The sequence below is a fragment of the Syngnathus leptorhynchus genome, chromosome 16 (assembly GCF_054491065.1).
Source record: "Syngnathus leptorhynchus isolate UIUO chromosome 16, UIUO_Slep, whole genome shotgun sequence".
Lineage (NCBI taxonomy): Eukaryota > Metazoa > Chordata > Actinopteri > Syngnathiformes > Syngnathidae > Syngnathus > Syngnathus leptorhynchus.
In genome coordinates, this window is record NC_141210.1 from 2,312,463 (window position 1) to 2,337,189 (window position 24,727).

General features: G+C 47.3%; 2 protein-coding genes across 12 annotated transcripts; one reads left to right on the top strand and one right to left on the bottom strand.

Moving 5' to 3' along the window:
• Positions 1-198: 198 nt before the first annotated feature.
• On the bottom strand, positions 199-6,613 carry ntf4 (neurotrophin 4). 9 transcript variants are annotated; one of them, XM_085933052.1, is made up of 3 exons: positions 2,797-3,418; positions 2,333-2,376; positions 199-2,202 (listed from the first exon to the last, which is right to left on the bottom strand). In XM_085933052.1, the coding sequence occupies exon 3, from the start codon at positions 2,181-2,183 to the stop codon at positions 1,005-1,007; it is 1,179 nt and encodes a 392-aa protein (XP_085789178.1). In that variant the 5' UTR covers positions 2,184-2,202; positions 2,333-2,376; positions 2,797-3,418; the 3' UTR covers positions 199-1,004. The 9 variants fall into 9 exon arrangements, with proteins under 9 accessions (XP_085789178.1, XP_085789175.1, XP_085789179.1 ...); XM_085933049.1 differs by having other exon boundaries at positions 2,333-2,449; XM_085933053.1 differs by lacking the exons at positions 2,333-2,376; positions 2,797-3,418 and adding an exon at positions 6,097-6,613.
• slc1a9 (solute carrier family 1 member 9) lies at positions 3,105-22,547 on the top strand. 3 transcript variants are annotated; one of them, XM_085933045.1, is made up of 14 exons: positions 3,105-7,103; positions 11,486-11,596; positions 11,677-11,712; positions 11,833-11,937; positions 16,379-16,537; positions 16,615-16,767; positions 16,845-17,101; positions 17,180-17,285; positions 17,349-17,475; positions 18,709-18,942; positions 19,336-19,530; positions 20,825-20,959; positions 21,158-21,578; positions 22,174-22,547. In XM_085933045.1, the coding sequence occupies exons 5-14, from the start codon at positions 16,384-16,386 to the stop codon at positions 22,342-22,344; spliced, it is 1,953 nt and encodes a 650-aa protein (XP_085789171.1). In that variant the 5' UTR covers positions 3,105-7,103; positions 11,486-11,596; positions 11,677-11,712; positions 11,833-11,937; positions 16,379-16,383; the 3' UTR covers positions 22,345-22,547. The 3 variants fall into 3 exon arrangements, with proteins under 3 accessions (XP_085789171.1, XP_085789168.1, XP_085789169.1); XM_085933042.1 differs by having other exon boundaries at positions 3,105-6,865; positions 7,018-7,103; positions 16,845-17,285; XM_085933043.1 differs by having other exon boundaries at positions 3,105-3,695; positions 16,845-17,285.
• Positions 22,548-24,727: the final 2,180 nt, after the last annotated feature.

Below are 24,727 nucleotides of genomic sequence, written 5' to 3' on the forward strand. Positions count from 1 at the left end.
TGATTGCAGATTTCCATGATTAAAAAGTGATCGTAATACAAAACTCAAGATTATCCTATATGGAGAATGAAAAAATATGATGAAAATGGTGATGTAAAAAAAGAAAACAAATAAAGCAATCCCTGTGGATCTGCTCATCATACTAAAGTGGCTCTCGGTTCTTGCGTTAAGTATGAAAAAAAAAAAAAATGAGCAGCCCCCAACACTGATGACGTTGATGAAGTGTGACCGTTTATTGAAAAGATGCTCCCCCATCTGGTACAACATTCATACAACGCCTCGGTAGGGGGCGCTGCTTCCTCCGTGGAAAAGCCAGCATACTGCCGCCCCTCTATAAATATACAAGCTTCATCCTTACATACAAACACACGGCGGACATATGTACAGTGCTTAACAAATGGAGGTTCAAGCCGAGCTGCCTGAAATCAAGTGCATTTTATTTCTTGATCATGTGAAATCATTTATCTCTTCAACTCCGATGTAACATGACTTGATTGTCATAGATTTTTGACATTTTGCTCTAATATAACAGCTTTTAGAATTGCAACCTTGCTCCTGGCCATCTTACATCATCTCATCCTAGTAGAAAAACATTTATAGTATATAATGTGTAAGAAAAAGAGTTTTCAGTTTAAAAAAAAGTAGTTTTATACTCATTTAGGTTTAGTCTGTAAATTCCAACAATGACTTTAAAGAGATTGAATATTTTTTGCTCTTGCGTATTCCGCACAAAATAATGACAAAATGTTGAACTTTTTTCTGCTAAATTTTCCAAAAGATCTCAATGTTCTTCTATTCTGGAACGTGAAAAATATGCTTACATTTCTGACTACAAATGTTTGTTAAGCACTGTACGTACGCTTAGACTGGTGAAGGAATATATTAATATCAAAGTCATACACATGCTTACGTACTAATAACTTAGGATATGAAAGATAAATCGTAGAAAATCGTCTTTCTGTACTATGTTTCGGTTGTGAGGTCTTTTGAGTTGTGTGGTACGGTTATCCCCGCCCCCGTCGGGCCAGCGCCTCTCGAGCCAGGATCTGATTGGTTCTGGAGAGCAGCACGCAAACGCAGGACGAGTCGATGCGGATCCACCTCCACCCTGTCCGGTTGTTGGCGTCCTTGGTGAGGGCGCGCACGTATGACTTTTTGGCCTTGCACTCACTCACCCACTGCTTCTTATCTACGCCCAGGCAGCCAGCGCCCGCCACCCCGGTGGGCTGCGACTGCGACGCCCCCCTGCCGGCCGGCCCGTAGCTCTTCTGTAGCTCGGCCTGGCGGCAGCGAGTCTCGTAAAAGTACTGCTTGATCGGTCCTGTCTGGGTCTGAATGTCCTGCAAGACGGTGACCTCCTGGCCCCGCGAGTCCACGGCCGTCTTCTTGTCTGTTACCCAGACGCTCTCAGCCTCGCATACTGACTTCTCGCCCCGCTTGCGGTCCATCAAATGCGAGCGTTTGTCTCTCCTGATCGGGCGGCCCGCGTCGGCCGCGAATCCTGACGCGTTGCCCCAACCGAGGCCCCGATCGCCGTGACCCTCCGCGTAGGTATCGTCGAGTTCCACCGCATCGTCCTCCATGAGCCCGCCCTCTAGCATGAGCAGGAGGGGCGGGTGCTCCGGGGGCGACGAAGAGAAGAGGACCCGTGGGTGGGCGTCGAGAAACATCTCGTCCCCTTCCAGGAGGCCCTCCAGGATGCCCAACCCTGCCTCTCGGGTGGCGTTGACCGCGCCGCTCGCAGGAGTGGGCGCCGCACCCCTCGGCGTGGCCCCCCTCATCGACACGTTCCTGAGTTGCTCCGCGGAAACGGTCGTCGTGGATCCTCTTGGAGTCCTCGGCCCGGCGGATGCAGGACTTTGGATGATCTGAGTTTCCACCTCAGAGACTTGCGTGGGTCCATTTGCGGAGTCCAGGAAACCGCCGTCCAGCCTGCTGCGGTCTGGTCGACTGTGGTTCTCTCCCCTGTGAACGGCACTCCTTTCCGTCGAGGTCCGGGTGCGGTTCCCCGGGACGTCGACGTTGGAGTCCGTTTGCGAGGCATTTCCCTGGGAGTTGTAGTCCACGGTGAGGCGACGCCGCTCGTCGTCCACGCTGGCGGCGGAGGCGATCCTGGACATGGGCTTGTGAGGAAAGGGCAGGGCCGAGGCGATCACCATGGCAACCAGGGGAAGCCAGTGCATCACTCCCAGGACGTATCAGCTGGGCGGGCGGGCGGGCAAGGGAGAGAGCAAGAGAGAGAGAGAGTTACTTGAGGAATGTGCTTGATGCCATTACGCTAAGTGGCTCAATTAAGACGTAAACCGGGCAGATTTTACGGGAGGCACGCAACTTTATGAGCTCAAGCCAGCAGAAGTCTTCCAATCTTGGCACAACCTGTGGAAAAAGGAATCCACATAATAGTCCCGCTTGGTCGTCCTCCGCTTCCTTCACAGTCATCCTACACACGCTTGTGCACACAAACGCACACACTCACTATGACATGTACGTTCTCACATAGACACACACACACACACACAATCAGAGGGGTTGACCTTGAAAGGCGAACCAGTTTGGAATGTGCGCAGGTTCAAAACGTTCCACATAAAGCTTTGAACGTCACTCATTCATAAAACCTTTTAAAAGTTGAATTGACACTCAAGATCACTTTTTAAGCACTGAACATTATTGTTCCTATTTTGTAATTTTTTTTTTTTAATGTAAGCACTTGAACTAAAACGTAAGACATATCGATTAGAGCTGAGAATGCTTGTTCAAACACTAAACAAATATTATTGTAATCAAATTTTGGGTCACCATAAATCCATAGCTCAATCTGCACCACCTGAAAAGCAGAGACAAAGCAAAAGTTCGAGTGCCGCTGCTATCTGGCCAAGTGTCGATCTCGCCAACTCAAGCTCACTTTTTACAACATTCCAAATGGGTTGCTGATACAACCTGAACACGATTAGTCCAGTGATGAGCAGGACAAGTCAAATAAGACACTCCCTCCCTTCAAGTACCTTTGACTCGTGACATCACAAAGATAAAGTCATGAGTCAAAATGACAGCGCGTGTGTGACTCAGCGAGAAAGCACGACTGGGATGCCAGCGCTGCTTGCGAACGAGGGAAGGCCAGCTTATGGAAAAGTTTAAAAAAAAAATAGGCGGAATGACGGGAATGCTAGTGATGCGGCGTTGTTGACGAGGCTCCGTTTAGGTCACGTTAAGGTCAAGACGTGTACCTTGAGGAGAAGCACACAAATGTTTTGTCAGTCGGCAAACGCGTGTGACAGAACAAAAGTCGGTGTGTTGACAGGCCTTCTAAAGTCATGCGTCAACCCCGCCCTGCTGATGAAAAGCTGCATCAACTTCCCGTGTTGAGACCAGGCGTGGGCACGCCAGGAAAACTCCGTCTTTGCTGATGACTATCAGCGTTTTCTGACATCATTGTTAGCATGCAGCTTAAGAAAATCGAGTTAGGGTAGCCTGGATGCCTCCCTGCTGGGGCGGAACGGGCAGGGACTATCTTTCTCGGCTAGGCTCTCGATTTGCCGGGATGAAGTGGTGGGGGGGGGGGAGGTAAGTCTGGGCCTCCCTGTTGTAGCTGCTGCCCCCCCACCGACTTCGGTAGGGAAAGTTTGCAATGATAATAAACACTTGATGCCAGCTTCAACTGCCAGCGCAGACGTGAGCGTTTGCCATCTTGTCATCAGGTAAGCGGATCGCCTCCCTTTTGTTTGGAATGAATTGTACATTCAAAAAAATCCGACACCACATAGGTAACATTTCGTTTTGGGCAATTTTCCATGACCAATTGTGTGCGTGTTATCATCAAATGCGTTCAGTGCAATGACGCCATCGTCGGAGGCAAATCCCGGCAGTTAACACGCCCCTTACACACACACGGGGCAATTATACCTCTGACACAGTGTGTATTAGTGTGCGTGTGTGTCACACTAAGTGTTTTTGTGTCTCTTGCTCAACACTTGATGATCAGTGCGCTCCATTTGCTCCCGTCACACGCTTGGCTGGTACACGCCTCAACAAAGACCCTCCACCGTATGTGTGTTCTAATGCTAACAAATGGAGGGGAAACAAACACAGGGTGAAGCAGCAAACGCCTCCAGACCACAAGTCATGTAAAAAAAACGATCATCCTTCAGTTGAAACAAAAGCATCCCCACATAAGCCCAGTCATTTTTTTACAGCGGAACCACTGGCACCCTGTAAAAAGTAGCCTTCCGAAACGGCAATGGACCTTCAAAGGCAAAGCCTATCGGCCGTAGAGCTTGCAATTTTGCGCTCTGAACGTGACAGGAAAAGGACGCAGGAAGGCCCGAAGGAGGTCCACACCTGGCAACTCATCGTGTGCTATTAGCCTGTTAGCCCGCTAATCCAAAATGATGGCTGTTGAGCTCAATTGTCCTACAGTAATCCGCACACTTTCATCTTTAAAAAAAAAATAATAATAATACCAGGCGCAGGGAAAACATGCAAGTAATGGAGATATCCACTGGCGTTTTCTGTATTTTGAATCATGAAACAGTTTTCACTCAGTATCATGAATTACGTCGACGTTAATTTGGAGAATTTGCGCACTCTCGTGGAGTCGTAGAAGAAAATTTAAAACGTGGGCCGTCACTGCCGGTGGGCATGTTTTAAGGCCTGCGTTGATGTCAAATTAGCTAAATGAAACACATCTGCGCTTTATGTTGCCTGTTCAAGCGTGCATGACATTTATGAAATATAGTGGCAAAAAACTCGATAGGTTTCCTATGACACATTTTAAATTACGCTATAATATAAAGTTGAGACATGTACTTCATGAACTGAAATACAAGTTGTGAAAAAAAGTAGGCGAAGTAAAAAAAAAAAAAAAAACAGTCAAAGTTTAACTTTGCCAACAAGCGACGACGCGGCTGGCAATGCACGCTAAACCACAAAAAGCCAATGAAAGAGCAAAACATCATTCTTTCATTGTTTCACTGTTGGATGTCAGGCAGAGTTCCGCTTTCAGCTTTTCTCAGCGGCTCCTTTTGCAGTAATTGGGATCAAAAAGTTTCAAGTGACTTTAAAGGCAGATTACTTCTGGCTCAAACTCGCACATTTTCGACTTCACTTGTGTCACCAAAGAAGAAGAGAATCATTTGACGTCATACAAATGTTTTGTACGACTTTAGAGTCGGACTTTCCAATGGCTATCATGACAGGACGCCTGGAAATCCCTCAAAAACCAGAACTTGAACTTTTTCGGCCATACTTAGGGCAATTCAAGCAAATTCTACAAATTTTCTCCTGACAGCTATCAATGTGAAATTGAGTGCATTGACATGTTCAATAAAATAAGACACAAGAAAAGGTTTCAATAACCAATGCTTGAAAATGAACAGGAAGTCAGCCATTTTTATCCGAAGTTGCCATTTTAAAGCCGATTTGGCCATTCAAGCGAAAAAAAATCCCACCTTTACAACGCTGACATGCGATGACGTCACGGCATCATCAGCACACTGGACCAACCGTAATCAGGCAATACAATAAAGTCTAATAAAAAGGTCCAAACACGTGACACGTCACCAGAAAAAAAGTCATCTGGCATGTAATTAAGTACTTGAATACACATTTGCGTGCGGCAACACCAAAAAAAAAAAACATGCCAGGAATTTGAGTGTTAAACCCAAAATGTCACCACCTTCTCCTACAAATAAAAACAACCCAAACTTCACCCAAGCACACAGCCGGAAACAGAGCGTACTAGAAATAACACAATAAAAGTGTAATGACATATCATTTCTCACACTTTGCCACATACAGTATTTGGCCTTTTACAGAACGTTTTGTTTTTTTACCTCAAATGCTTTTGATCTATGCTCAAAATTGCACAATAAACTTGCTCATGGCATTGAAACTTTAGCAATCATTAAATAAAAGTTCCCTAAAGCAGCTATATATTAACATATTTTACCCTCTTATTTACATTTTCTATGCTTGCCAAGGTAGTCGTTCAAATAAGACTTTGATGACATGATGTCGAACGTTTATTTTCTTTGCAGAGCACGCGCATTAACTTTTCATCCCTAAAAAAAAAAAAAAACTTAGAAGTTGAACCACCCATACCGTTGAGGTGAGATCCGGACCCCTCGTCCTTCCAGCTGACACCGCATTGATTCCCAAGTCCTGTCCTCGGTCAGGCGCTCAACTAATTTCAAAACTAATGTCAAAAGACATTTGCTAAACACGCGCGCTCATGTCTATGTTCTTTTAGAAAGCCCATGACATATGATGAGAATCCCCACAACAAAAATGACTCATGAAGAAGAAAAAAAACAATCCAATGTGGTGTCGGGGAAAAAAATGAGTTATTTAAAAAAAAAAAAAAAAAAGTCCGCCTGTCGTCCTGGGGAGCGCACGCTGACAAAGTGTCAGAGACAAAGTGCTCAATTAGCCCTGAAAACCAGACGAAGCCAACGCGGCGTGACAGATTTCCGGCGCCTCGATGCCTCTCCAAAGAAGGCCAAAGATGAAAACATTCCTCGCTTCAAAGTATGCGCGGTGGCGAGCTGAACAAGTTGGCCAAAATGTTGGAAGAAGCTCCGCAACTCCGCCTGGTTGCAAGCGACGCGCAAAAAGTCAAGTCGTGTTTCAGCAAGCTAGCGCTTGCCGAATATCCAACATCCGGGTAACGCTTTCAATTTAAAAGTATCTTCCCGACTAGGCTTTAAGGTTACTCCGTTAAATTGTATTTTACGTCAATCCTGATGTGTTAGTCGAAGAGTTTAACCTAAATCAGCACAATATAATCCACTATATAATAATCTGATGTCTTTTTATTTGACTATTTTCAAGACGTTACCTGTTGAAAAACACACGGGACAAAGCTTAACAGGTGAAATAGAGCGTGTAGACTTTTGTTTTAGGACGTATTTCCCCTTAATTAATAGGAAGCTAGTCGCCCGCCATTTTGTTTGCAGCGAAGTTTTGACAAGCACACAATTGCGTGACTCAAAATAGTTTACCCTTTTTTCAACTCCCCCTTAGGCCGCCAAGTAGATTTCCTCTCCGCCCACATTTTTATTAGAAAACAATTAACTTAAATGGCAGCAGTAACGTTGGCCTGTGTCCAGGTGAGTTTCTTTTTAACTTTTTTTCTTCTACAACTGTGTAGTAAGGCAAATGTTTCCAAACAAGGTGTTGATTTTTGGATTTGCAACCCTAAGTCATAAAGTTTTCAAATAACTTGGACGTCCGAGTGACTAATCTCCTTCGACTGGAGGCCGTCACAAAGCAAGTTTTTGGTTTTTAGGAATGCAAGAAGGAAGATTTACATTCTGCGCGTGCGTGTGACGATGGCGTTCGATTTTGGTCGTTGTCGTAGCAATGATGCTGGCTTGACTGCATGCCGCCACAGGCGCAGCGCAAAACAGGCATTGATCTCCTTCCAGGGCTGCTTCTTGTCTTGTTGCATCATTGCATCAGAATATTGAACTTGATACCATGGTAATGATCTTGTGGCGTGTTAGTTGTGCACACAAACATTCATAAACGTCTTGTAGTGTTCCAAGATTTTGCAGTGATCCAAGAAGGCATGTGGTTGTCTTCCCAACGTAAGGTCAACCTTGTCTTGACTTGCCCTGCTTGCGCGCAGATGTGACCTGCATGTGTGCCATGAAATCTTTACCTTCATAAAGACTTTTTCTGTAAGAATATTTTTTTTCCCAAAATAAAAAACATTTAATCTTTCATTTTGAAAATGTGATCCCCCCCCCCCTCTATCTTTAAAACACTGACTTCTTACATTTTTTTATGTTAGCATTTTACTTTCCTGCCACAAAAATCTGTGTGTGTGCGCGTGCGTGCGCGTACGTGCTTGCGTGCGTGCGCGTGCGCGCGCGTGCGTACGTGCTTGCGTGCGTGTGTGCGTGCGTGTTTGTGGCTGTAACTCCTGGGGACACGATGTTGAACGCCCAGACGATTCTTGGGGTCCTCACCTCAGATAGGTGATACCCTCACACTCACACACGCGCACACACACGCACGCACGCACACACACGCACGCACACACACACACTGTAGAGGGACTGGGGGTGAGCGTGAGGTTCAGCGCTTTTGACCACTGGGCCTCCCCAACCTTGAATGGCCTTGTTGAAAGGCACGGCCATAAATTGCGGGATGAGCCTCAAAGCTCCCCCGCCATCACAGACTCCCATCCCCTTCTTTCGTCCGCCGATACCTTCCCCTCCCGTACAGCGAGCGGTGGTTTCCATCTCGGCTAGTCTCTCGCTCTTGAAAGAGATGAAAGGATAAGCAGAAGAATGGGTACAAAAGGTGGCCGGGCTCGCGTTACCGGGACAGCCCTCGGAGAGCGCCCATGAAAGGCTTTCGGGGATGGGAGAAGACACGGACACCGACAGCGAGACGTTCCGTCTTCAAAAGACGTTTGTCACGACCGGCCCGCTGACGGTAAAACAGGTCGCTTGCCTCTGCCCTCAAAATCAAAACGTGGTCTTAGAGCCGCCGTGTGAAATGTCACAATTATGTCGTGAGCCTCCGATTCCTACCTGTGAGTTGTCATGCGTTGGATATAAAATGTCTACACACCCCTGTTCAAAACGTGTCTAATTGTGTTGGCACAAATTTGACTTGGTTGCTGATAATCTGACCAAAACACGTTCCAGACATGTCATTAAAATAGCTCGGAAGAGGTTTGAAATTGCAGAGGAAAATGTCTCCGATTTCTCCGATTTGCAGGTTGCAACCTTGTTCTGACAGCTTCATTCTTTCATCTGTCAACACCAACCGGCAAGCGAAACGATTATTAACAACTATCTTGAGGTTCTTCCTCTTCTTTAATTGTTTGGGAGGAATTTGGGAATTTTTGTAGACTCGCCAAGATGGCGGCCCAATATCAGCAGCGTGACAGAAGATGGTAAACATGCCATAATACATACATAAGATTATTTGCACCGTTTTGGCATTTCCATGTTTCCTTGCAAAGAGCACCAGTTCACAGCACTTGAGGCCCGCTTGAAGGATGCACAGTAGCACCACTAAAATTAGAGTTTGCAGATTCCTGAGTGGGATCTTCGCCATCAACACGCACACTCCCACTCTGGTCGGTGTCTCCCTCGCGGCATTCCTCTTTCTCCTTGCTGTTTACTGTCACTCACTCCAAATCCTCCAGAAGTCTTCCGCCGTTCTCGGCGGCCGCCGCTTTGCCCGGACTCGCCCTGCGTGCTGGCAGATATTTGCTGCCCGGGGGGCTCACGTCAGCGAGAGTTTGCAGAGCGAAAGTTGTGAGCGCAGATGAACAAAGGTGCCGAGCCAAAAGCCCCCCCCCCCCCACACACACACACACACACACTCGTCCCGGTGTCGTCACCTCGGGAAGTTTACCCGCTTTACTGTCAACGCCCACGCCACTATTTTTAAAAACATTTTTGTTCTCGCCCCCGGGGTCAAATAGTCCATTCAGGGAACAAAGTCAAAGATGTTTGCAAATTATTCATTTGCAGGAGCAACAAAATTAAAAGCAATTGAAAAAATAAAGCAATATGGAATAGGAAAATACTAAATTGTTTTCATTTTCATTCTTTCAAACCTGATCCGATTCACGCCGCCACGCTCCTCCCACGTGAATGTTACGTAAACATTGACACCGGCCGGCAGGCCCGGCCAACAATGCGGCATTCGGGACCGCGGTCCCCCGACCTGAGTTCCTCTCACGTTCAGATGTCACTCAAACACGCCTGTATCATGACATAATTACACTTGTCCACTGTTACTTGTGCGACGTCCTCCTTGGGTGGAAACAAGCTATTATGGCAATTATGGCAAATGGCCGAGCTGTCAGGACGCCCCAAAGCACGTTCCTCCATCGTGCTGCGTCCAGCCGACCCCCAATAATGGAGGCTGGATATTGTGGGGTTGGAAAGGATACCCCCTCCCCCATCATGCCATCCTCGTCCAGTCTGATTTGTTGGCCGTTTTTCACTTCTGACATCCTTTCTTCAATCAATGGACCTTGCCAATGAACCCTTACCACACACACACACAGACGGAAAGTGATGTCAAGCCCCACATGGTTCCAATTTCAGGGGTAAATGCGGCGCTCCTTGCAATCTGACCCAATTAGCCCAAGTCGGCTGGAAATGTCCCAGCTCTTGACGCGGTGGCAAAGAGGTAAAGGTTCAAAGGTGAGGCCCAAGTACGCGCTCAGGCAGAGGGGCGGGGGGGGCACCAGACGTCTGGCAGCAATCCGCAAACCTGCTTGCGACGCGTTGGGCGCTGGTGCAATTGCAACACGGAAGCGTCCGCTATCGAGATTAGCCTCGTGTGTTTATCGCAATCAATATGCAATACCCTTGATATTGAACGTTTTTATAACAAGATTATGTTTACGATGCTGTATGGACATACGTAGCTCAATTATTTCCATCATACCTTTGCCATGTCTTGGTAAAGGATAGTGTTTTGTATCAAACTTGGTTGTCTGCCAAAACATTTGCGCATTAGCCATATCGTTGGCAGCGGTGTGCCGCTAATGTCTGTGAGCTTGACGGCTTTGTAAAAGGTCAACGAGAACAACGACACACGTGCTGTATGCACACACAGACACACACTGACAAACAAACACCACATGCGGCTTACAAGTTTGTCCTGTGCGAAACTGAAATGAGCGCCTGGAATGTTCTTGCGGCCCGGCCACAGTCAGCCCAGCGGAGGCCTCTTTAGTCGCGACTCAGGCTTTGCTAATTGGCTTAATGAGAAGCAGGCATTGCTCGGGAGCAAACCGGTGAGGGCCACTGGGCGCCATCGAAGGCCACCGGCCGCCACGGGCGGTTTGAGGTCATCCCGTCTTACAGGCCACCTCACCAGCGCCACCAGTCCGGGTGTCTCATTGCAGGACACCGTCCATCCATGACGCCTTTCACTGCGACATGTCCGTACTTAATCATCTGGTTGCAAGCTTCACACCTCCGTGCGGTGTGACACGCCGCCCCCTCCCCTTGCCCGCCGCCTCGCCCTTTCGTCTCGCTAGAGGCAAAATGTTACAGGTTGTCCGCTTTACTCACCATACAACGTACGGACGGATCGCGTTTCGCTTGCAGACTTTGTGTTAGGAGGTCTCGGGCAATTAGCCGCAGATAGATTTTCAGAGCGACAATGGACTCGCTGCGGCCCGCATGTTCGTGTTCCCGCCGTCTCCATCTGTCACTCCGGTGGGACTCCGGCCCCCTTTTGCGCATTCGGCATTATGTCGCTTTTTAAATTGACCTAAATGGCACAGACACTTAGATAAATGCCTGTCCTGTGATGTCATGCACGAGAGATGTGGGCGGAGCTCAATCACATATAACTTTGAATGTCTTTTTAATTCCCAAGGATAGAGCCAAGATGAGGAACCGCCCTTGACTATTAACTGTGCTTAACTTCTACTTCCACTAGTCAGATGTTACATTTACAAATAAGAATGTTAACATGAGATTATTTCCACTGGGGACAAAAGTCTCTGGCAGAACCCGGGATGAAAAACTATCGAGGCCATCATGAAAGAAGCTGACAAAAACGAAGCCGTCGCCACTTTGCAGAGTCACGATGCCCCCCAGTGGACGGGAGGGTGAGTCTGCTTGTCATGTCCTAAAATGTCTTTTGTTTTCTGCACGCACAAATCCTAAATGAATTTTTTTCCTTCATCAGCATCCAGGACAGGAAGTGACCTATGGTGGCGATGAGGTGAGTGACGCTTGAGGGGGGTTGCAGTGGCGCGCCATGAGGCGGGCGGGCGGGAGGGGATTGGTGCTCGCTGATGGGCTTTACAAGCTGTCGTCGCGTATAATCTGCAAATTTCCTCAGATGACGCAAAGACTTTGACTTGGCCTCTCCCATCATCGTCGCATCCGACCTCTTCATCTCCCGATGCCTCGTTCTCGTCGGTCGGGAGACAGCGACGCTCAGCAGGTAAGCTAACGGGCTCCGCCTCCGCCTCACCTGCTCGCCACACCTCCTCCTACTTTCAACTGATTTTTTCTTTTCATTTGATTCATGAATGAGTCAATCTTTGAATGTAAATTGCTGTTTTTTTTTTCCCCTGATGAAACGTTTTGAAGTGGTTAGAAAGTTGACTAGTGGTTAACCTGGAAGAATGGTGGCATTTACTAACATCTTACCTGGTGGAAAAGCCGGTTTGAAGGTGGAGTTTGACTGCCTTACAAAGTACAAGGTGAAGTTTACTTGTTTATCCAGCAGATGGGAACTTGCCCGAAGAGCCGCTTTGTAAATAGCCGATGTTTCCCAGGGTGACGAGCAGATGTGATTGTCGGACTGCGCTTAAGGAGTTCAAACAACAGATTAATGCACACAGATTATCATCTCGGAGATGCAAACCCACACACACACACACACACACGTCAAGAAGGTGTGTCACAATACTCAGGATGCCAACATTTGCTGTGTGTTGTATTTTCATGATTTTATGTAGCTTTCTAGTCAGGTTGACTGGTCGCCATAATCGCCTCACCCAGGCGACGTTTGTCATTGTCTTTGTTTGTTAGCAGGAATGTGCCGAAATCCCATAAATAAGAAAAGTAGAAAAACGTCTCTTTTTCTATAAAAAAATAAATAAATAATAATGTATCGATATTTTGATTTGTATGATGTTGTGATGTTTTGGGATGTTTAAAGGAACCGGGTGGCATTGACCCATGAATTTGAGTGCTTTGCTCGCTATGCTTAATGTTGTGGCCCGTCATTGTGAAAACGTGACACACACAGTTCTGCTTTTTGTGTAGCGATGCGTTTAATGTCGACTGGGACGTCCAAGCGGTGTTTAGCGTTACATCTTTCTCTGGCTAGTGTAGGGGTGGGGGGGCTGGCGGTGGGGGATTGGATTATATATCCATCCCTTTGCAAAGCTCACACCAAACAATCAACTGTTGCAAGTAATCCCCTGGGACACACACAAACACGCACACACGCACCCACCCACCCGCACACTACTACAACAACCGTAGTCAATATGTATTTACACAATCCTCATTTGTTGTTCCATTGAGGTGTGGCACGGTCCCCTGACATGAACTTCTGACTTCTGGCATGAACGTCTGACATGAACTTCTGACTTTCACATACCAGCGTTCCATTGATGATTATCGTGTGACATCATCAGCCCTAAATGCAAATGAGATTATATTTGGAAACAAAGATACGATAATATACAATGAAGTCGATTGTTTGTTTGCATCAAGAGTTACATACAACCCATTCTGAGAAACGTTCATTTACCAGCGGGTTGCCCCCCCAGAAGTCGAAATTCATGACAATAGTATTTGACCTGGTAGTAGGCAAACTTGTGAAGCTGAAGTTTGACGGTGATCCCACGAGAAGGTTTAAGTTGACCATTTGCGTCGCCAGTGGCGTCACTCTCTGACATCATCGGCGGCTCGAGCTTGATTACAGTAATCAAAGGGCGCTATGGAGCGGGATTATCCTGCGCTGTCATGGCCCGTTGTCGTGGAAACGTCGGCGATTAATAAATCGTGTCCTAAGTACGACGTCCGCCACTACAGATTGAGATTGTGATCGTTGTCACGCGTGCTCGTCCCACTTGTCGCCGCTCTCGCCCTGGTCACGCACGTCCCAAAAAAAAAATGGACACAGAAAGTTGCGATCTTAGAGGAAGGTTCCCACAACTTTTGGGGTCTTCAGTCTACCTCATTATCCAGGTGCGTTAGCTCGACCCCGACCACTTGGATTCGCCAGACGCTGTTTACATCTTAAAAGTTCACTTCCAGTCGAAGCCGTTTAATAATGCCACGTACAAGTTGGGGTTATTACGTCTTCACTCTGCTACGATCTCGTTTCATGTTTCATTGTCCTGGAGCTCTCACCGCCAACGTCTCTTAAGGGGTTTCCCGGCGGTCCACCTGGCAGCTGAGGACAACCACCTGCGCCATCTCGGCAGCGTTGTTATCCATCTGAGCATTGCGGCTCCTGTTTTTTACTAGCCGTGCTAGGCGGTGGCGTGACGCACCGAGCCCAAAGCTCTGGCGGGCCAGGCCTGGTTCTTTGGTTACGCTCATCCTCTGATCAGCATCTGTTTCCCGTGCTCCCATAAAGTGTAATGAAGTACTTTTCAGGCAAAAAAGAAAAATAAGGGGGAGTGTGCAGGCTTTCAGGGTTCCTTAGAGGCTGGTGAGGCTTCATCTTAAAACTGCTCTGAGATTTCCTGGAGCAGCAAATAATGTGCCATAAAAGTTTTTTTTTTTTATGTTGGGACCCAACCAAAATGTGTTCGATGTTGACGATGATGAAAATGACATTATGACGCCATCGAGCAGAACCCTCATATCCCATCCACGTCAAATGCTGCTGATTTAAATACTCAACAAGATTCAATACCTTCTCGAGTTCCCGCACAGACTTTTGTCTGGAAAGCCGACAGCAGGTCCGATCAAATCTGATCTTCCTCCCGCGCCACCTCTTCGTAACCCCGACGCTGTCCGGCAAACAATATCGCAGCAAAGAATGACATAAGGACTGAAAAGAGGATTTGTGAAGACAAATTCCACCCCCCCCCCCCCGTACACACACACACACTCACACTCTTGGAGGATTACATGCTCGCCGTCCGAGCTGACCGGGACGTTGTCCATCTCTGGACATCTCGTCGAGGGGTGTCGTAGGATGAGCGCTTGAGGCTGACAGGTAAAGCTATTTTTGTGTCTGCGGGATTATAATCCCTTTGCAAGGAGGGAGGGTCGTAATTCTGATGATGACTTGGCCGGCGGCAGCGCTCTCCAGATGTGTTTACGTGAACTGGTGGGAGTCTGAAATACAGACAGGATGCGTTCACAATCAAAGCTTTTGTTGCGTCGGAGGCCGTGAGAATGTCGGCAGGGAAAACGTCTTGTGTAACAATCCTGTGTTGAACCACGGGAATTCCAATTAAAAATGATATAAGACTAAGTCAATTGTATTGGGAGGCGTGGCACTCTGAGAGGAACACACAATACGAGCATCACATATTTGCTAGCAACGACAAAACATATTAGCATAAAAATACATTGTGTGTTTATTGCACAAGCATTGAGGCGGATGCTTGCACAAGTTACTTCCTTGATTATTGATACTGCCCTGGGATATGTACGATTTTACAGTTTGTTGGTTTTTTGTCATTGTTCTTTTTGTTGTGCTTCTTTTGCCTAAAAACATAACTGAACACGTGACTTGCTGGGTAGGTTCTGGTTGAGTTCGACTGATACACTCAGTCTGTCTAAAGAGGAGACAGCCAAATGGTTTTTGTGCTGTTTTGGTGAACCCCTGGAGCTCCTTTTCAGAGCATTACATTTTTCAAAGTCCTGTATCTGCTGTGCCATCTTATTACAGGTGAGATCTTATCATAGACCTTGAAGCCAAGAAAGATGGAACCCCTGCTAGTGTCGAGTCAGCTGTTTTTTTTTTTTTGTTTGGGTGGTGGGTTTTGAGGAGGCGGCGGCTCGGTGGAGCACTGGGTAGCACGTCCGCCTCGCAGTTAGGAGGGTGCGGGTTCGATTCCACCTCCTTTTGCCCCAACATTTGCGTATACAGCACAACTCTGTATTCTGACACTTTTAAACTTTTTATTCCACCGCTTCAACAACATTCCAATCTTTCGTTTTCTGTTAGATGTGAATGAATGTCTTACCTATCCTCTACTATCTTGTGCTCCTTTTTCCTTTGTTTGCATGTTCTCCCCGTGTCCGCGTGGGTTTTCTCCGGGCATTCCGGTTTCCTCCCACATCCCCAAAACATGCTTGGTAGGCCGATTGAAGACTCTAAATTGCCCCTAGGTATGAGTGTGATTGCGGATGGTTGTTCGTCTCTGTATGCCGTTGCGATTGGCTGGCAACCGGTTCAGGGTGTCCCCCGCCTACTGCCCGATGACGGCTGGGATAGGCTCCAGCACGCCCGCGACTCCCGTGGGGACAATGCAGTTCAGAAAATGGATGGATTGGATGGATTGGATGGATGGATGGATGGATGGATGGATGGATGGATGGATGGATGGATGGATGGATGGATGGATGGATGGATGGATGGATGGATGGATGGATGGATGGATGGATGGATGGATGGATGGATGGGTTTTGAGGATCACGAGGTTCATTTACAATCTTATGTTGACCTACAATCCTGTGTCGTGGAATATGCACAAGGGGTCGGGAGTAAATTGAGATGTAACAAGAGTGAGTCAAGTCAGAAAAAAAAATCATAAATCTGAAATATCCAAAATATCACATAACACTGGAAGTGTCTGTCTACAAGGTGACAAGCATTTCGATGCATGCCCCACCCACCGATGCCAAGGTACGCTATAAATGGCCGCACTCTTCATCTGAAATGTCTGCCTTCGTCTCGACAGGCAGGATGACCAACCAGGCCGCAGTCAACCAGTCCAACGTCAACAAGGCCAAGGCAGCAGATGAAAGTCAGCAGAATGACGGCGCGGAGGTGGGCTACAAAGATGCCGGCCACTGCAGCCGCAACACTCACAGCCTCCTGCTGGGTCTCACCGTCATGGGTACGGCAGTGGCGCTGATGTGTGATTTGCATGAGATCACGATAAAAATGATAATCAAGGGTGTTGTTGTGACGCAGGTGTGGTGATGGGAGCCGTTCTGGGCATGTTACTGCGCTACATGAAGGTGACAGACAGCTCGGCCCTCACCATGGTCTCCTTCCCCGGCGAGATCCTCATGAGGATGCTCAAGATGCTCATCCTACCCCTCATCATCTCCAGCCTCATTACAGGTCAGCTCACCTTCTGCTCAAATTTAGCATTTAAAAAGACAAATAGTAGTCTTCAAATGTCCGCCGGTGCCTTTCAGGTCTGGCCGGCCTGGACGCTCGTTCCAGCGGCAGGATGGGCAGCAGAGCCATGGTGTACTACATGAGCACCACCATCATTGCTGCCATCCTGGGTGTCATTCTGGTGATCAGCATCCACCCTGGCAACCCCAAGCTCAGGGGGGGCTCCGCTGTCTCAGCCCCTCCGAAGAACCAGGAAGTCAACAGTCTGGATGCCTTCCTGGACCTTATCCGCAACCTCTTCCCAGAGAACTTGGTGCAGGCGTGCTTCCAGCAGGTGATTTGGCGGGCTCCGTATGTTTGCTCACATTCTGCCGATGACGCTTGTAACCGATGTCAAACTTTGCCGCCGAAGGTCCAGACGGTGTTGAAACAGGCGGCGGTGACGGCCACAAACCAAACGGAACCAATTGTCGTCAGCAGAAAAAAACTGGAGTACAAATGGGGCATGAATGTCCTCGGTGAGACCGCTGCTAACGCTAACGCGATGAACCTCTATAACGACGACTACTGATCTGCTTCAGGCTTGATCGGCTTCTTCATCACCTTTGGCATCTGCATGGGCCGGATGGGCGAGCGTGGCAAAGTCATGTGCGACTTCTTCAACGTCCTCAATGAGATCATCATGACCATGGTGTCCATGATCATGTGGTCAGTGGCGTGTCTTGCTTTCACTCTCTCTCAGGTCGAACCATGGCTTGCGATATTTGCGATATTTTTGGTCTGAGAGGTCACCTCGGAAGCCAACTTTGAAATCCAATGTTAAAAGCTACCGCTAGAGGCTAAAACTAAGTTTAAATTAATGTCAGATGGTAACTGGTCTTTCTGAGCTATAAACCAGCAAATTGCACATAAGCAGCTTCACTAATCTCACTGTCTCATCAAAACCCCAGTCAAATATTTTTTTTTTGGGGACTCACATAGCCAAGATTAGGTTTGTGTTTCAGCAAATAGTTTGTATTCCATTTTACAGTAAAAATGTCAAGTTTTGGAAAGATCAAAATCTCAATGAGAATGTTTTCCCACATTCTCCCTCTTGACGCCACTTTAGCAAAACATTTCTGCTTTTGCTCTCTTGGGTCGGCGTCTGCGTTATTTTGACATGCCGGAGATAGCGTGCATGACGGCTGCTGACAGTGACGGAGAAGGGAAGGGAAGAACTCGCACCCTGGATGCACTGTGGGAACCCGGCATCAGTGTGTGTGTGTGTGTGGGGGGGGGGCAGGGGGGGTCGAGCAAAAGCGTGTCGGTGTGAAGGACGTGGACAGATGGGATCCTGGACTCTGTGGTATGCACACATGCTCGGGGAGAAGAAAAAATGTTGACTTCTCCCATGGGGGACGACTTGGAACATCTCTACAATGTAATGACCAAGCAGAGGTGGCAAAAGTACTCACACCCTGTACTTAAGTAGGATTACCGATAGACCAACGTCTTTAAGCAAAAAAAAAAAAAAAAGTACAGGCATTTCTATAAAGTCTACTTACCAGGTAAAAAAAACAAAACATGGCGACATCCAAACAACAGAAAGAAGACGACGAACGCGGAAAGATGGAGCAGCTCGACTGCGATGGGTGCCGAAAGACAAAAGGAAAAAAAAAAGTCTATGTGCAGCTGCTCAGCAGAGGAAGCGTGCACGTTCGCATCACTCGCACTGTGTAAACACATTAGCCGGCAGCTAAACACAGAGGCCAGTGTATACAAGAAGCCGCATCGGACGAGGAAGACATCCATCAGCGTGCACGCGGCACGCTTCGCAAAAAGCAAACTGACCTGGCAACCGGACGGCAATGGGAGATCCACGTGGCAAATCTGCTGGGACATTGACCTACTTGGTCCCAAAAGCCAGTTAAAAGTCAAAGCTGCAAATCTTTTTTTTTGCAGGTATTCCCCGGTGGGCATCGCCTCGCTGATTGCGGGTAAGATCGCAGCCATCGGCAACCTGGAGGTGGTGGCGCGGCAGTTAGGCATGTACATGGTGACGGTCGTGGTGGGCCTGCTCATACACGGCGGCCTCATCCTGCCCGCCATCTTCTTCGCCATCACCCGCAAGAGTCCCTTCACCTTCTACTCAGGCATCTTCCAGGCCTGGATCACCGCACTGGGCACGGCCAGCAGGTAACAAGGCTGCAATGATGAGCTAAAAAAAAAACAAAGTTTTTTAGTTCTTGCTATTTTCATTAGCATGAATGAATTGCCTATTTAACAAAAGACTGCACCCCACATACAAATTGGTGGTAAAGGTACAATTGCTTGTTTTTCCATTTACAAAGTTACAAAATACAAATTAAAATACAGTGTGTACTATTAAAATGTTTTTGTTGTAATGATAAAATAATAATTCATTCTCATTTCAGCAATCTATATAGAGTTAATACATTATTTGATCAAATAAATACAATCTTAATCATTTGTTAAATTTGATATTTTACTGTTTATTTTATTGATCACATTTGATCAATTTATTACTCTGGCACGTCACTACCTAATTTATGTCATGTGGATATTGAGCGCTGGGACCTTGCCAGTCACGTTTCGCTGCCTGGAGGAGAACCTGAAGATCGATAAGCGCGTGACCCGCTTCGTGCTGCCCATCGGCGCCACCATCAACATGGACGGGACGGCGCTCTACGAGGCCGTGGCGGCCATCTTCATCGCGCAGATGAACGACATCACGCTGGACGGCGGCCAGATCATCACCGTCAGGTTAGCCTAAAAAACGCTCACTTAACGTTATTTTAATGAGTGATTCATCTGTCAATGATTTTCTTTTTATTAATCAATGAATATGATTTCAAAATACATATCATTCTTTTATGATATAAAAGGACATTATTTCAAATAGACAGTGTAGAATATGTACAAAGATTCGCTTAATGGCTTTTGAAAAGATATGTAATATGTTAATACGTTTTAACACAATTAAAATAAATAAAACGTTTAATTTCACTAATATGAATTCAATTAATCACTTTTATAATTGGCTTCTAGTTAAAAACATAAGAGCACATTTTTAATTCGAGGGTTTGACTATGATAATGTTATATTACAATATATGATAACAGAAAGCCACAAGAGTACACAAGGGGTTTCATCATTTATGTGTTGTGTGGTACATCAATCAATGCTGTCACATAAAATCTAATTTCGATTCAAACATTTTTCTAAAACAAGGTTAAGGCACTCACGCTATACCGTCACCTCCTTGGCACTGTCGAATTGTGGCAAATTCAATTAGCCAAAGTTGCTCTTGGTGTTTTCCTCGGGATCCGAGTAGCACAGTTTGAATGCCGTGCGCTTGTGTGTGTGTGTGTGTGTTTACCATTTGCATATAATCGATTCCCGGCGGAGGTTTTTGGCCGTTCCAGCAGACTTGCACTCACTGACGAGCATTTCTTCTCTATGTGCGCTTTGTTGTCTGTGGTTGGTCGGCCTCGCGTGGTGTAATAAGACCAACATTTTGCCGCATCTGTGTGCAGTTAGGCGGCTTTTTCAAAGCGGCCCGCTTTCATGTCGCTGGAGCTCAAATCCCCATCGTGGCGGTAGGTCGCGAACATTCCGAGTCCTCTAGGAAAAGCACAATGAGCTTTGATTTGTTCATTCCTCATTGGGGCGGCAAACATTCGTCGAGGGACGGAGCGCTCGCGGTCGTCCCGACAAACCGTTCCCAGTGTGTGTGCAAGTATTTAATCAATGTCATCTTGACCGCCAACCTCTAAATACTGTATTGTCTGTCGTGACACATTGCTGACTATCATCTTCACACATGTGGCATGCTGTTGTCTGCAAATGTGTCAACAGACAGACAAAAAAAGAAAACAGAGCTTTCAAAATGGTGAATATCAAGCCACTCGCTCTGCTTTTGAATGAGCGAGTCGTTTCAGCTTGAAGATGCCGCCTAAACTTGGCACAAAGACAACAAAATGACCCAAAGACTAGTCACCGGTGGTGGTCTGCGTCCCGGCGATGTGGTTGACGTGCTTGTCCTTCCTCACGCCAGCATGACGGCCACCCTGGCCAGCGTGGGAGCGGCCAGCATTCCGAGCGCCGGATTGGTCACCATGCTGCTGATCCTGACGGCCGTGGGCCTCCCCACGCAGGACATCAGTCTGCTCATCGCCGTCGACTGGCTGCTGTGAGTCAAAAGGGAATGGGCGGCTTGCCGTGCGGGGGAAACCGTTTGTCCGCTCGGCAGCGGCGGTGGCACTCGAGTGGACTTGACTTCTAACCCGGCCGTAACTTGAGTGTAAAAATGTTGTTTTTCGCCGCAGTAAATTGGGACTAGCCTGTCCCAGTTAAGACTCAAATACCATTCACTCCCTCTGCCGCTCAGCGACCGGATGCGCACCTCCATCAACGTTGTGGGCGACTCGTTTGGGGCCGGCATCGTGGACCACTTGTCCAAAGCTGAGCTTCAGGAAATCGACGCGGCCGAAATGCAAATTCTGGCGGTGGAGGAGGAACTGGATTTCATCCCGCCGCCGCCCATCCTGACCGAGATGGATCCGCTCAAGCCGCCCGAGCTGCCCCCCCGCTCGCCCCGCCCTCCCAAGCAGAACCACCACAGCCACGGCCTGTCGCAGTCCCACTCGCCGTCCCGTTCTATCCGCTCCCCGTCGCCGCGCTCTATCCGTTCGCCTTCCCCGCGTTCCGTGTGCTCCCACTCCCCTCGGCCTTTCCGCGCCCACTCGCCTCGCCTTCTCTGCAGGACGGAGCCGGCGGGCTACTGTGCCCTGCCCAGCCACGACACTCAGGTACGAGCATTCAGTGGTTTAGTTTACCTGCCTTGGAACTTGTCAGTTCAAAGTAAATAAGGCTTGATAAGGTATTAGGTGCTGGGATTGTTGGCTAGATTTGTAGCTAGATGGTCAACTAGAAAGGTGGATGGAGATTGTTGCGTTTTCTTCAAGATGTCCGTCGTTGAGCAAGGAAAACAAAGATATGGAGTAACAGTCGGTTCTAAATTTGCAAGATCTTGGGTTGTTTTACAGCAGTCAGTACACAATGCACTTCAGCAGATGAAACAACAAGGTCAGACTCCAGATCAGAAGCTTTTATACTGTCCACGAGCAGGAATACAGAAGAGAACAAAAGGGAGGGGAAAAGAAGGACAAACATATCCTCATAAGAATGTCTTGTTATCGACTGAACCTTTTGTATCAATGTGTCATGATGTTAATGAGGTCTGCCTTACGTGTAATGGACAAGTTACCAAGCTGTGTGTGCTGTGTCAGTGTTCTGATTGAATACATAGATTAATAAGAGTATTTAGAGTTTTGATGTAAAAGTGTGATGTTAGCATTGGACAGTTAGCATCGTCATAGGCCTGGCGTTTTTATTGTCCCTTAGCTGCCCACCTTGCCCCGGTGCTACCGCGACCGACTGCACAGAGAGAGCGAGACGGAGGAGGAGGAAGAGCGAGAAAGGGAACGCGTCCTGGGCGAGCCCAGCGACGGCGAAGAGAGCGACGACACCGCGTACGACCGGCGACACGCCATCCTACCGTGCGACCTACCGTGACAACAACCGCCAACGTCTGTGTGTTTCAATTTGTGTTACAGTCAAAGCAATTGTCATTTGATGTTCAAATTATTAAATTCATTTATCTCTCACTGTCTCAGATTCATCCTTTTCAAAACCAAACGCTACCTGGTGAAAGCCGTGTTTCCACCAGGCAGCGCTTTTTGGTCCCATTTGGGGCAAGGTTGTGTCGTGTTACGTATTCTGTGGCTAAAGGTTGTCCGTCTATGCTCTTAGCAGTTTTGTGTTGACTCAAGTTGACACAGTGACCTGGCAGAGCCAGACCGTGTCCCCCATTTTGCGTCACCGTCAACTGTTCTTGAATGCTGGGTGCGTCCTCCTTCCATTTGTCAGCTATTTGCTGTTTCTCTATGTTTTTTTTTTTTACATTTCATGACTCATTGTTGCTGAAAAGCGTACATGCATTGCTGTGCTTTGTTGTTGTTTTGTGTTTTGACTTTTTTGTCTGATTTTATCTTGTGGATCCGGAACATAACCTCCTACGTCAGTCACGACTCTACTTGAATGCATTTTTTTTTTATTTTTTTTCGACGTGGCAGGTCTTTTGCGTGCGTGCGCAATAAAAGCCCCTCCAAGAGTTCCTTTAAGAGCACCGTTTTCTTTTTACCTTCTGTGGGAGGATTTGCCGTCGTGCAAAAGGGGGTCAGACGTCACAGTTTAAGATGCATAAGAAAAAAATCACAAAGAAATTACTGGACACACACAGGCACACACACACACCATTGATGAGACAAAGATACACGTATCGACACACTTAATCCTCTCAAAGAAGATGGAGGGATGGTAGATGGGGAGCGGCAGATGGCCAGAAAGAAGTCAATCCTTCTCATTCTTCACAGACGGCACACGAGCGCTGGATGATTGCGTTGCAGCCCTGATGTTTGCTTGTGTTTGTTTGCGTGTGTCCTCAAGTGAGGCCTAAGGGGAAGTTTGATGATTGTTCTGACGTACTAATCTGGCAGGTAGCATGTCACCGTTGATGAGACGCAACAGAAAATGACACAAAGTTGTGTGTGTTTAGAGGATGTAAAAAAAGACGGTAGAGGGAGAAGCAAGCTGGAAATATTTGATGGAAACAGATGGGAGTGTCATTAGATGGTAGACAGATGCTATGGGAATGGTACTTTTTTTTAAGTCGGTAGATATATGTGTGGTTGGGCATGTAGATGGATAGCTTGGATGGTTAGGGTCAAACATGACGTATATCAAGCATATACGTCATGTATAACTTCATTCTCTTTTTACTCGTCAGTACTGTACATTGTTGATGCCTGCGCAACAGCGACCTCTGCTGCCGACCATGCTAATTACGCCACTTCACACCATGAAAGCGATTTCAAGAGTTTTTTTTATTCGCCATGTTTGAGCGTGCCAAACAAGGAATTTGACTTCGCTACATCACAGCCTCGGTTTAACATTTAGGTGACTAACAACACTCAGGACATGTGAAAAATGACAAATATTCTCAAACATCCCCTGATCTTGAACTCCCAGGAGGGCAAGGAAAAACTCAAAACTCCAACTAGGGCAGGGGTCGCCAACCCCTAGCGGCTCCCTGGAGTTTTTGCAAAAATGGGTGAAAATAAGTTTTTTGTTGTTGTTGTTGTTGTTGTTTTAAAATGTGGTTTTTAGATGGTTATCATGACACAAGAATTCTTATGCTTTGTATGTAGTTGTAAATATATAAAAAATACAGAATTTAAGAATGACGCCAAATAGCAACTAGGGGAAATTGTGGTTCCCAGGAACTTGAAGGTGTCTGTGGAGAGAATTGCATTACTGCGGATAGTAAAGGGGTGAAAGTGGTGAAGGGTCTCGCCTGAAGCCCACTGTCATCTCCACGGTCTTGAGCGGGTTCAGCTCCAGGTGGTTTTGGCTGCACCAATGGACCAGCCGCTCCACCTCCTGTCTGTACGCAGTCTCATCACCGTCATGCTCCCCAGCCTCACACGCTGTCTCTTGTTGGTCTGGTGATCCACTGACAGGTGGAGGCAGGCACCGCGAGCTGGGTGAGCTTCTGTTGGAGGATGTCAGGAGCTATGGTGTTGAACGTCCACAAACAGGATCCTGGCGTACGTTCCTGGGATGTCCAGGTGGTGCAGGATGTAGTGCAGTCCCATGTTGACCCCATCGGTAGGCAAACTGGAGGGGGTCAAGCAGGGGGCCCGTGACCTCCTTCAGATGGTTCAGCACAAACCTCTCGAAAGATTTCGTGACCACAGATGTCAGAGCGACAGGTCATTCGGATTTCATTTCTCTATAGAGCTGTTTTCTGTCAGAGCCTTCTGTGCAGTTGATCTAGTTCAACGCAGGCAAACATATTTGATTTATATGACAACTAAAACAATATCAATAATAATTC

Bases quoted from the DNA above. Each gene is read 5' to 3' on its own strand.
- ntf4 (XM_085933053.1), bottom strand. From the start codon at position 2,183: ATGCACTGGCTTCCCCTGGTTGCCATGGTGATCGCCTCGGCCCTGCCC.
- slc1a9 (XM_085933042.1), top strand. From the start codon at position 16,384: ATGACCAACCAGGCCGCAGTCAACCAGTCCAACGTCAACAAGGCCAAG. The intron at 17,286-17,348 runs GTGAGACCGCTG...GATCTGCTTCAG, and splicing joins ATGGGGCATGAATGTCCTCG to GCTTGATCGGCTTCTTCATC. The intron at 19,531-20,824 runs GTTAGCCTAAAA...TCCTCACGCCAG, and splicing joins GGCCAGATCATCACCGTCAG to CATGACGGCCACCCTGGCCA.